The sequence below is a fragment of the Falco naumanni genome, chromosome 11 (assembly GCF_017639655.2).
Source record: "Falco naumanni isolate bFalNau1 chromosome 11, bFalNau1.pat, whole genome shotgun sequence".
NCBI classification, from domain to species: domain Eukaryota; kingdom Metazoa; phylum Chordata; class Aves; order Falconiformes; family Falconidae; genus Falco; species Falco naumanni.
The window spans coordinates 8,394,649-8,406,676 of record NC_054064.1 but is presented as its reverse complement, the minus strand read 5'-3'; the positions used below and the strand labels follow the sequence as shown (position 1 = coordinate 8,406,676).

General features: G+C 44.0%; 1 protein-coding gene across 1 annotated transcript in view; it reads left to right on the top strand.

Annotated features, from left to right (window-relative positions):
- The first annotated feature begins 2,252 nt into the window (after window positions 1–2,252).
- The window catches only part of KIFAP3 (kinesin associated protein 3), a 71,202-nt gene continuing 61,426 nt past the window's right edge, over window positions 2,253–12,028 (top strand). Inside the window, exons 1-5 of the mRNA XM_040610645.1 lie at window positions 2,253–2,383; window positions 7,200–7,331; window positions 8,599–8,753; window positions 9,890–9,945; window positions 10,449–10,590. Of these exons, the coding sequence (XP_040466579.1) occupies window positions 2,352–2,383; window positions 7,200–7,331; window positions 8,599–8,753; window positions 9,890–9,945; window positions 10,449–10,590 (517 nt within the window). The 5' untranslated portion in view covers window positions 2,253–2,351. The remainder of the gene's footprint in view (window positions 2,384–7,199; window positions 7,332–8,598; window positions 8,754–9,889; window positions 9,946–10,448; window positions 10,591–12,028) is intronic.

The window sequence follows — 12,028 nt, the reverse complement described above, 5'->3', positions numbered from 1 at the left end:
CTTGGCCCTGCTTGTGGCTCAATCACTACAAAGCTGAGATATTTTCATTTAGGCTGCCAGGCTGAAACAGGCCACTGTCCTTTCAAGCCCTGACAAACAGCCAATTTTAGCCCAAATATCATGGCACACTGAACTGCAATAAATGTTCCTTTTCTCATATTTTTTAGGTTTCATATTCTTTTGTACCATTCCGATCTCATAATCTGTGACCTGCTTTTTCATAGGTGTCTAAAACTATTGTCCCTTTGTAGGCATAGGTGATGAGATTAAAAAAAAATCTCAGTGAAATAGATGATTGCCAGGTTGTTAGTACTGAGGAAATATCAGACTATTTATTTATATGACTTCAGAGTTTAATGTTTGGCTCATGCTTATCTAAAGACCTGCTGAAATCACTGAAGAACTGTTGCTCTGATCAGGTAGTCATACACACATTTTTTGTTATAACAGCCATTAATAGAAAATATTACTGTGATAAAAAGTAGAATAACGATAGTAACAAAAGCGTTATGTTCTAGCAATGTTGTGGAAATTAATCGCTCTAAGGTAGCACTTTATATTTCACAGAGTACTATCTTCTTCCATTTCCTGTTAAAACCAAGGCAGGCATGGCATGGATATCACAAAGTATTTTTTGCTGCTTTGTTACACATTAGGAAAATATAAAAATTTTCAGTGTTCAATAGGAGCAGTAGGTATTAAGTATTCATTCTTAATATTTTGCCAAAATAAAAACAAAAGCTTAGTTACCTATTACTTATTTCTGTATTACCCCTATGACTGGGTAGACAGCCATTTCAGTTGTATGTAATGGGCCTGTAGTACAGCAAAGAGCACTCCAGAAAACAACACATACGTGGATCTGCCCTGCATCTTATTTCAGCTGCTGTTAGTCCTACAGAGTGATATTGTCCTTTTATTCTGAAAGCCAAACACCTATCTCTGCTTCTCAAAGCACTCTTGAAATAAACAATCTCTTCTAATCCCATGCAGTTCTATTGAGTTTTACATATATAAGCAGAAATGAAACCCTATTCCAAGAAAGTACAGTTCAAAAAGCCAAGACACTGCTGCCTCTAGTTCTATGTGTTAATTTCTACCCAGAGGGACAGCAGGACCATTAGGCAGCTGGGGATGAGCCTGCTTTACTGCTAGTATGGATATTAGAATAAATAGCTTAGGAGAATCTCTGAGAGTGGATGCTGCTCTGATACAAACTTTAGTTAAACTACAGCCCATTAAGATAATTTCTGATACCTCTTGGATATGATGCTGCTTGGCTGTTCATTAGAGTGGCTGGGAAACAAGGTAGAGAGGATTCAGGTGCTGGCTGTACAGTGTAACTTTTGCAACGTGCTTTTGGATTTTCAGCCACTTGCCTGAGACTGGAGCTACGTTAGCAGGGCTCTCATGCCTCTTGCGTGTCGGTGGCTAAGCAACACTGCTGCTGACCCATGACAATGGTTATGTTTCAAAACATCTTGCTGATCAAGCCTGCCTTAGGGCTGGGCTTAGCTGAGAGGTGGTGCTGAAGAAAACTGACAGCTCAGATGACCGTAATGATGTTCAGGGGCAGGGCACCACAACAGCCCTGAACATAAAGTCCCCTTAGTCCTGCTGTTCGCAATTGCTGGAGTACCAGGTACTAAATAGGTGCGATCTTTCTCTAAGGACACAACTATTTCTTGAGTTCCTCAGGGCTCATGGACCTGTGGCCGTGCCTCACCTGGGCCCCCACCCACTTTCCTCAGTGCCGTTAACTTTGCTGGGGGACCAGCCTCACTAGGTCTGCCCTAAATGGGCCTGCAGGCCACCATGTCCCACTGGCCCTCCTGTGAAGGAGCAGGCAAAACCTGAGGCACCAGAGGGGTTTGATAATGGCCCTGCGGGGTGCTGAGGCCTGTGGCACAGCCCTGGCCCTCAGAGGGGTCTGCTATACCCCCTGGGCTATAAGTGCTTCAGACCCAGGGTCTTACCTGGCGTAGCAGGCGAAGGCTGTTGCCCTGCCATTGCACCCTGAAGGGCACGGGGGACCCCAGCCATCATGTCACGGCACATCCAGGGGTGCCAGCAGGATTCGTGCAGCGGCCTCCGAGTGAGGCGGACACGGGGTGTGGAGGCCGCTTCGCGCCTCACGCCTCAGGCCGGCGGGACAGCGCCCCCCCCCTTCGTCCCCGGCGCGGGTGGGTGGCGGGGCCGCGCAGTGCGCGTGCGCGGTGGCCGCCGCGGGCAGTGGAGGTGGCGCATGCGCGCTCGGAGCCCGCGGGCGGGGCTTGCGCTCACCCTGGTAACAGCAGCGCTGCGGGGCCGCGCCCTGCTGAGGCCTCCCCCCCCTTCCCCTCCCCGCCGCCATGCAGGGCGAGGACGCCCGGTACCTCAAGAGGTAATCGGGGAGGCTGGCTGGGGAGGAGGGGGGGTGGCTGTTGTGGGGCCGGGGCGCGGCAGGTTGTGGTAGCGGCCGGGCGTGGGGCTGAGGCGCGGCAGGTTGTCCTGAGGGGCGGCGCGGTGTCGGGTGGGACGCTGTGGGGCGGGCGAGGTTGCGGGGTGGGAGACAGGTGTTGCCGGGCTGGGTGGGAGGTTATGAGGGAGCTGAGGGGTTTTAGGCTGTGGTGGGGGCTGGGGGGGAAGTTGTGGGGTGGGGAGGTGGTGGGGCGTGAGGCTGAGGGGTTGAAGATGGGGGGGCTGGGTGGGAGGTTAGGGGTGGGGGGGTATGAGGGAGCCGAGGCTGTGGTGGGGGCTGAGGGGGAAGTTGTGGGGCAGGGAGGGTAGGAAGGGTTAGTGGGGAGGTGATGGGCCCTAGGGCTGAGGTGTTGCAGGTGGGGGGGCTGGCTTGGGGATGGGTGGGAGGTTGTGGGTGGGGAGGTGGGAATGGGGAGTGTTTTGAGAGGGAGATCCTGAGGTGGGTGGAGGGATTGGGATGGAGTGGCTGGTTTGGGGTATGGCTGGGGGTTATGGTGTGGGTGGGAGGTGCTGGGGTGAGTGGTTGGGGAATGGGAGTCGTGTTTGGGGCAGGCTGAGGGGTGGCTGGTGGGCAGGGGGCTCAGGAGGCTGGGTTAGGGAATGAGTGAAGGTGATAAAGTAGGTGTAGGGTAGCTTGAGAGATGGCGTGCTGGTGGTAACGGAATGTAGTTTGGAGGGATGCACTGGTGTGGGGGTGGCTGTGGTGGCACTTGATGGTCTGTGTTTGGGGTGATGCACTGAGGTGGCAGCAAGTTGGGAGGAGTGTAATAGATGCTGTTAGGTGATGAGTGAGGAGGGTTGTGTGGGTGTTGGGATAGGGCAGGTAGTTGCTTTAGGGAACAGGCAGGCTAGGGACCAGGGGAGGGAATGTGAGGCAATAAGGGCAGGTTCAGGGTGCAGCTGGGAAAGATGAACTGATTTGGGGGAGATGTTAGAGTATGGCATGGCAGATTGGGGATGGGGGGGGGGGGGCGGGGCGGGGCAGGCAATGAGTTGGGATGAATTGAATGGTTTGGGAGTTGGGATGGACCTGGGAGGAACTGTGGTGTGTAAAGCTGGCTGATCTCAGTGTGATGTTGAAGATATGATGAATGAATAGTGCCTTTATCCCGTCTTACTTGTCTGTGAGACCGGTCAGCCTAAAGAATAGGGTATGTATAGACAACTACTGAATCTCCATCAGTTGTTTCAGAGCAAAAGTGCTAGCAGTCCTGGAAGATGTCAGGCCATCTAGGCCTGTGTTAAGATGTGATGTGTGAACACTGTCACTTTTTTTTTGCCATGTGGGTGATTTTATGCATCACATCTTGAGTCCTGTGGAGTTCCTGCTCTTTCTTTGGGTTTTGATTATTTTTATTTTTTTTTTAACTTTTTTTCCAGTTATTAACTGCTGCTATAAGTATATAAACTTGCTGTTTAGGCTGGCTAGGGTTTGTTGGTTTTTTTCCCCCCTTTGCTCATATACCACATATTAAGACCCATAAATAGAAACAATGGAGAAAAAAACTTCTTGATAATCTTTGAACATTAGTTCTGTCATATAAATGTGATGACAGATAAAAATCAAATGGCTAGTTGTAATTAAATAAATAGCTGTAACTTTAAAGCAGCATCTATTTTTAGCCTTGCGTGTTCTGTTTGTGCCATTTTATGTGATTTTTGAGAAATCTTCTTTATTTTGTAGTCATCCCTGCAAAGAGTTGGGTTTTCTGTCTTTTTAGGGAGCACAAACCAAAAAACATCTGTTGTGCTGTGTAACGTGACTAGGATTGCGTGCAAGTCTAATGCTCCTCTGATCCCTATTTCCCTTTGTCATCTTCCACGAGCAGTCATCCTCCCACCAAGTCTGACTTGCTGGGATTTGTTACTAGATTTTCAGCCTTATCCATGTATGCAGATTGTGCCACTTGTAATTAGGATAGTTTGGTTTTGCTTTTGCCCCCTGAAGGAATTAATAAAGGGTATTCACACACCAGCTTCAGTTATGTCAGCTCAGCTAGCACGGCTTTTGTCTGTAGAAAAGGCCTTCCTCTTTTAAACCGTTCATACAGCAGGATTCTTGTTGATGAAGCGGGCAGTGAATTGAAGTGAAAGGATAGGCTGATGTGTGAGAGCTCCCCAGTGCATTGCTGCTTCTACCAGTTACAAGAATGTCTGTATTTTTAAATGTTTTAGGAAGTGACTTACAAACTCAAAATGGACAGAAAATCGGTAAAACGTGTTTGTTAATTCGAGGGGGGATTGTTTCTCTAAATACTTTTTTTTTAAAATAATTTTTTTGAGTGATGCTGGCAGTTTGAATGCAATGTTTTCCAAACGGAAAACAACTTCAGTAGCTGGGTAGTGCATTTTAGTATAGGTCTTCAAGCAGTTCACAGGGTAATATTTTTATCAGAGGGGGAACTTGGATGTGAATAGATTTGTGACTCTTAGCTAGGAAATACCTCAAGTAATGATGGTGGTTGTCAACGTGAGAGGGCAGAAAATCTCTGTGGCTCTAAATTCTTCAGCTTACCCATCTGTTCCTCTTAAGGACAGAATTAAACAGGGGAAATGCTAAAACCTTTTAAGCAGTCTTAAGCTGAGGTTCTGCTGGTTTGCTAAGCTCATCAGTGGTTTACTGCTGCCAGAAGAAGGAGGTCTCACTCCTTCCTCTTTACCCTTCTTTAGCCCTTTATAGAAGCGTTATTCCCTTTCTATAGAACATTTGAATTAAGTAACGCACTGAAAAACTCTGTCTACCCAAAACATGAAGCGTTCTCTGTTGGATTGCTGGAATTGGCTGTGAAGGGGTTTGACAAGCCCTCACGCTGAACCAAGGTGACTGCCAGGAGCAGGGAAGACATGGGAAGATCTAATCCTTTTGGCAATTATGAACGGTTAGTTCACCTTAGTTCTTGTAGAACTATGCTGAACTCCTTCGGGCCGCTTCTCTACCAATCTTGTTCTTTTTATCCCTAAATATTACCAAGCTGTCACTTAATGGAGCATTGACTGTCAGGAGGAGCATTTGTGGTTGGGATCTCCTGGTAGGTCTAAATATGGGGGAAATATTTTTGGGGATAAGGAGCAAGAGCCAGTTTCTTTTGAAATAGATATGCTGTAAGCTTTCTGCCCTGCAAGGCTGGACCCTGTGAGAACAGTCTGTAGTGAAGCATTTGCCTCAAAGTACCACTAAAGGGAAAAAGCCACAAGTATCTTCAAAAAAAATCTTAAGTGTTAAATGGAGTTCTGCTACAGTCTCATCAAGGAAGATGCTGCTCTTTAGCAGTGAGCTATATTTGTTTGCCTGGTAGCTTTATGCCCTTGTAAGGCTGGTACTTGAACTAGACTTTTTGTTTCCCACAGCAGACCTTTCTGTGGTTTGTGGGTTTTTTTGGGCAGCTCTATCTCAAGAAAAAGAAATTTTTTGCAGTTTTGTTCTGCAGAAGGAAAAGCTGCCACCATAGTAGCGGGGTAGATGGAGACACACATTGCAAATATTTTCTGAAGAGAGTGGTTACACTGAAGGCTGCATCCGGATTTGGTAATGTTTCCAGCACTGTGAGGCTGAAGTAGATTTCCCTGGTCTATTTGTCCCAATGCCATAGCTAGCTGCTGTCTCATTTATGCTGATACAACTACTGGTGAAGCCACCTGTAAATCTGTTTATTGACATGATCTGTCTGAAAAAAACCATCTCCCAAACAAAATCCCAAAACAAACCAAAAACCCCACCCACACACCAAAACCCAAACCCACATTAGGGAGTTGTTTTTCGTCTGTGGTGTTTTAGCAGCCTGATTTGTGGTGTGGCTGTACATACTCTGTTGGCAATACCAAGGCGAAAATGGGCAAGTGTCAGCTTTACTACCAAAGTCAGAAATGTGTAACTAAAATCTCTGGATGTGGTTCTCCCATTGCTTGAAAACAGAAATGAAATGTATCTTTACGGCCTTTGATCCACGGCCTCTCCTTATGGCCTTGTATCTATGTGGACATGGGGTTGCTGGCACAAAGGAGGAGAGAGCAGGATAGGCCCTTTTGGCAGTGATGTACCCAGAGTGCTTTCCTGGAGAATGCTTTTCCAAAATATCTGTAGCTGTAGAAAAGCAGGTAGACATGCTTAATTTATACCTGTTGATGGCAGCTGTTGATCTGGTAATCCCCTGAGCCTGGCAACACACACAGTGAGGTAAAGAACATAGCAAAGATGTTCGTGCTTCAGGAGAGAATAGTTAATTTGAAATACAAATTACTTTGAATTCATTCTTCGTAGGTTTTTTAACTGTTAAGATTTAGTCAGGTGAGTCCTTGAGGAAAAATTTCCATTTGTAAATGACTGTGCTAGATCAATGTCATTAGCAGAAGATTTCTCAATACTGACAATATAATTGGGAATCAACTGGGAAATTCACCACCTCTGTGAAATGCATCTTCTTCCTGATTGTAGTTCCTTAAGAGAGCTGGGAGACTCAGAAATCAAAGATTTATCCTGTTTCTTCCTTACATCTGTGACTAAGGCTTCACCAATGGCTTGGGTCTTTCTGTACGTACTAGAGGTAATAGTTAAGGATAAGCCACTATCACTAAGCTTTGCTACAGCTGTGTGAAATGAAATATGGTGTGCAAGGAGGGCAGTGCTTGGGTTTAGGGTCTGAATAGAACAGGAGACAGGTGGCTGTTACTGATCTATGTTCTGATATGTTTTCTGAGCTTTTCATTTAATCAGTAACTCATTTTTTTATTATTTGTGGCAGGAAGGTAAAAGGAGGCAACATAGATGTTCATCCATCTGAGAAAGCCCTCATTGTCCACTATGAAGTGGAAGCAACGATTCTGGGAGAGCTGGGAGACCCCATGCTGGGGGAGCGCAAGGAGTGTCAGAAAATGTAAGGTCATTTTAGCATGTTCTGATAGGATTTTTTTTCTGTTTTTCGTAGAGTCATAAATTCACTAACTCAAAGCATCAACAGCCTGTAAGAAATAATATGTTCTAATCTTTATAAAACTCAGTGCTAGATTAGCAGAGGGTTTAGAAGCCAGGAAACAATGTGTGCCTAGGAAAGTTAACAACTAAAACACATGTTGTAAACTTTTTCATCTATGTACTTCAAGGTGTTTTGTAAAGAAAAGTGATTACTCCCATTTTATGTGGTGAGAACTTGAAGTAGAGAGAAGTGATTGGTTCCTACTCAAATGATGGTTAATGTTGGAGCAAGCAATACTATTGAACCTTCTGACAGCCTTATGCTTTAGCTGTTGGCTCTCCTGTTGTTTTGATCTGTCACCCCTGCTAGTGATTTCACTATAGTACCTGTGTTTTAGTTTTGCCTAGTATTTCTCTTTTAAGAGCATTAAAATATTCCCCATTGGAAAAGCCCACGGAATTATCATAAATTTAGTTTCCAAGCTGCAAGTTTGGACATTTCCTGGGTTTTGTCTCTATACTGAATTCTTTTTGAAAATTTGAGCTGAAGTAGCTACCTGTCTGAATGCAATGTAAGAAGAATAATTGAGGGGGGGGGGAAGAGAATCCTTAAATTGTCTTAAATATCAGATATCAGAAATGTTCATCTTTTTTCAGATGACTCAACATAGCTTGCATCTGCAACATGGTGGAATTCCTTTGATCCATCCTATTGTTAGTGCCCACAGAGATTTCTTACTGCTCATTGCTTGTGGACCTGACTGCAGGTCTGACAAATCTATGGGAGACTGCTGACACTGCATCTGCAGGCACCACAACGGAACCTTCCTGTGTAGTCAACACCCGTAGCCATTTCTCATTTTGGTTTTTTTGTGTATGCAGTACTACTTTGCAGTCCTGCATGCTTTTTTTGGGGGTGTATTGCAAATAAATTACTGGCTGCTGTGTCTTACAGCAGTTACAAGGGATCTGTTTGTACAGCTGCATTTAGTGTTGCTGCTTGTCAGCTGATGGACGGTTATGCTCTGTCAAATCTGTTTGACAGTTACTTGCCATTTGGAGTTGTAGAGAGCCACTGCTTTCGCATTTCCTTTGTAAGCCATAGGATGGGCTTTGGGGGTATCGGGATCACATTTCTGCTTCAAGAAATTAATGACTGTGTAAACATAAATTGAAGGACTGAAGATATACAAATTTAACAACTGAGAAGAGACCTATCTGTGTTGCAGCATTCGGCTAAAGAGTCTTAATGCAAATACAGACATTGCTTCCCTGGCTCGAAAGGTGGTTGAAGAATGCAAGCTCATTCACCCCTCCAAACTTGCAGAGGTAGAACAGCTGTTGTACTATCTGCAGAATCGCAGAGATGCCTCAGCGGGAAAAGGTAAATAATACAGGAACAAAGTAGCTTGGGACGGCTGCTTCAGCATTGAATAACTACTGTGTGAGGTTTTTCTAGCTGAGATCCGAACCTGCTTGATGTATGACTTCTCCAGAGGTAATGAGAGCGGGGAAGATGTATAGTTAAATCACACTTGGAAAACTGGAGGGAGGGACTTACCTTTCTAACAACCGAAGTGTATATTTTTGTTAGTTAAACTTAGTATGGATGCTTCTTATTGGCTGCCCTGTGCTATAGCAGGCCTTGAGAGGTAGAGATTCCACTGTTTGGTGCGGCCTCTTCATGTTGCATCTGCACTTGCCCGTGACATCAAGGGATTGTACTAGTATCTCCCTAGAAAGATCTGTCATCACCTGTTGCAAGGGTAGATAGTGTTCCTAGGCTGAATTAGCGCTGTTTGTAAAGCTGGAGTGAGGAGTTTCGGAGTGTAACAGACTTGGGTACAGTGTAGCAGACTGCTTGGGGTAGTTCTCTCATCTTCTTAAGTTCCTGGCATCCTGGTGGTCCTATTTATGTCTTAAGTTTGTCTTAAACTTTCTGCTCAGGGGACAGTTTCATATTTAACACCTGACCCTGCATTACTTTGTGGTTAGCAAGGCTCCTTGCAATCATAAAATGGTAAATTTTGTTCTCAATTGGATTCTTACCTTAATGGGATGAGTTTAAAACTAAGATTAATGTTATTTACATGCCCTAATTGTAACTGCTTTGGATGTTTACCCTCTTTTATTCTATATATATGTCTTGGTGTATCACAGGGCTGCTTTGCCACAGTGTACAGGCAGAATCAAAGCTGCTAAGGTATGTCACTGTGGAAGTGAGTTTTGTCACTTGGCTTGCACTAAGGTGCGTTACCCTCTGTCTCCCCAGCTGACTGGGCTGTAGCTGATCATTTATACTGAATAGCTGAAAGGGATCTGAGGGTTTATTTTGCTCCCTGTGGGCTGTTCCGCTTCAGGAACCTGACATACCTTAGCTGTGTTAGTTTGGCTGGTCAGCTGAACACAAAAGGACTTTGACCTTGATTTAACCAGTATGTTTACTATGAGAATACTGGGTATTTTTTTTCATCTGTGAATATGTGTGACTTAACTGCAACCATGTCTTTTTCTTTACAGAAAAAAAAGAGAAATCCAGTAAGCCAAAAGATCCACCCCCATTTGAAGGAATGGAGGTAAATATTGGTGTTAGAAAAGAAATGTAAACCCCATTTACTTAAGTGGTTATATAAGGGAGGAGGGGAGAGGAAATGCTGAATTCTCAGGTTTTTTTGCTGCTTGTTTTTTAAACAAAGAACTTGGTTTGGAAATACTGCACAATGGAATAAAAATTATCTCCATAAAGGGTAAAATATTTGACTTGCATACTTCCCCCCCCCCCCCCTCCAGCTATAACACGCAGCAGGACAGCAAGTGAGGTCTGGAACATCGGACGGGACGCAGGGAGTTGTGTCTGAGCATCCTTTGTTTTTTGTAATTAAATCTTCTCAGATTTCCTGGTGTTCATTAGCAGTGATTCTGGATGTGTTGAATTTTTTTCCTTGTATTTTATTTTTTCCTAAGATCTTAACTCAAAGGTGTGCACTCTTTTGTCTTGTGATTGAATAATGTTGTGATTGATTGCGTTGGATTGACATCTGTCCTTCTCTGTGAAACCCTTGTTTACGACTACTCTCAGATTGACGAAGTTGCCAACATCAATGACATGGATGAGTACATTGAGTTACTGTATGAGGACATTCCTGACAAGGTGCGTGGCTCTGCCCTCATCCTGCAGCTGGCTAGGAATCCTGATAATTTGGAAGAACTGCTTATCAATGGTAATTTTAAAAACAAATGGTAACTTCTCTTAATTTGGGATTTTCTCTAACTTGCTAGGCTGTGCTTCTCAGTATGTAATAAGCTGGATGTCAAAGCCCAGTTGGATCTGTCTACAAATGGATGCCATTTAGATTGTTCTTAGGTGGGCCTAACAGAAATTGTCCTGCCCTCAAAAGGCTTCATCTGTTTTTTCTGAACCTAGTTACTTTGATGCTAAATTAACTTCATTTGGCATTGCTGCTGGAACAAGAGAATGTAGGGTTATATCCTGAAGATCAGGAAGCTTGCTTTGAAACTGGGGTTTGCAGGCTGACATAAGTTTAGGTGTCTAGTTTCCAAGAGAATTAATAAATTGTATATGGGTGTATCACCCAAGTATTTCACTAGCACACCATACTCTTTTTGCTTATGGATCCATTTTAAAATCTTACTGGAATGCATGATAGCACATTCGCATTGCTGTCATTTTGTGTCTGCATACGTATGTGCTGTCCCATGTGCATTTTGAGAGCTACATCAGTGTGGAATAATGCGTGTTGGTAAGTACATATGTGTACATGTATATGCATTATTATTTCCCATTGTCCCTTTCTTCTGAGGCAAAAAAGGACCTTACACTCTGTAAAGGTGTCAGACAAACAAAAGATAAGGGCAATCTAAACCAGACTTCTGAAATGATGGTAGGTTAGTGTCTTAATTCAGTTAATTTTTTAACTTGTCCCCTTTGTCTCTTTTACTGAGCTCTTGTACTCCCACATTCCTCAAGTAAATGGTTACTCCAGTATGTACTCGACCCATCCTGTGATGTCAGTAAGCAAGATTATTGTAAGAATTGGAAGTGAAGGGGAATAGTAAGCCATCAAATAATGGCTTGTCCCCATGAGTTGTTGTGAATATTCCAGTGCTTGAAATTGCCAGCTGCTGCTTTTCTCATTCTGATCGTGTAACATGGTGTACATGAAGAGGGACTAGATAGGGGAAAGTGAACAGAAAAGATAAGTGATTCAGAGAGGAAAAGTAACCTGAAGTATGACAAGAGGAAATATAAATAAAATCATTAAATAATATAGAGTTGCTATGGGGAGGGAAATAAATAGAAGTGCATGAAAAACGATAGTTGTCAAGGTAGAATTTTAAGGGGATTTGGAAGTAAAAGTAATGGTTTTAGGTAGGGGTAGTAGTGTAGTAGGCAGCCACAGTGTAGTATGCAACATGCAGCTGGCAGAGACCACAAGATCTTCAGTTTAGTAGTAGTTTTAAGTTGACCTTGGTGTTAGGTTGCAGTTCTCTTGCATGTCACCTCTTATGGTTTGCAAGTGGATGACCACCCAGGGTACTCTATTTTAGTAACATCTCCAAACAGAACTTGTGAGCAGTGTTACCTGTTAAAATGAGGTACCTCTGAAAATCTTCCATTGGAAAACTTGATATATGTGG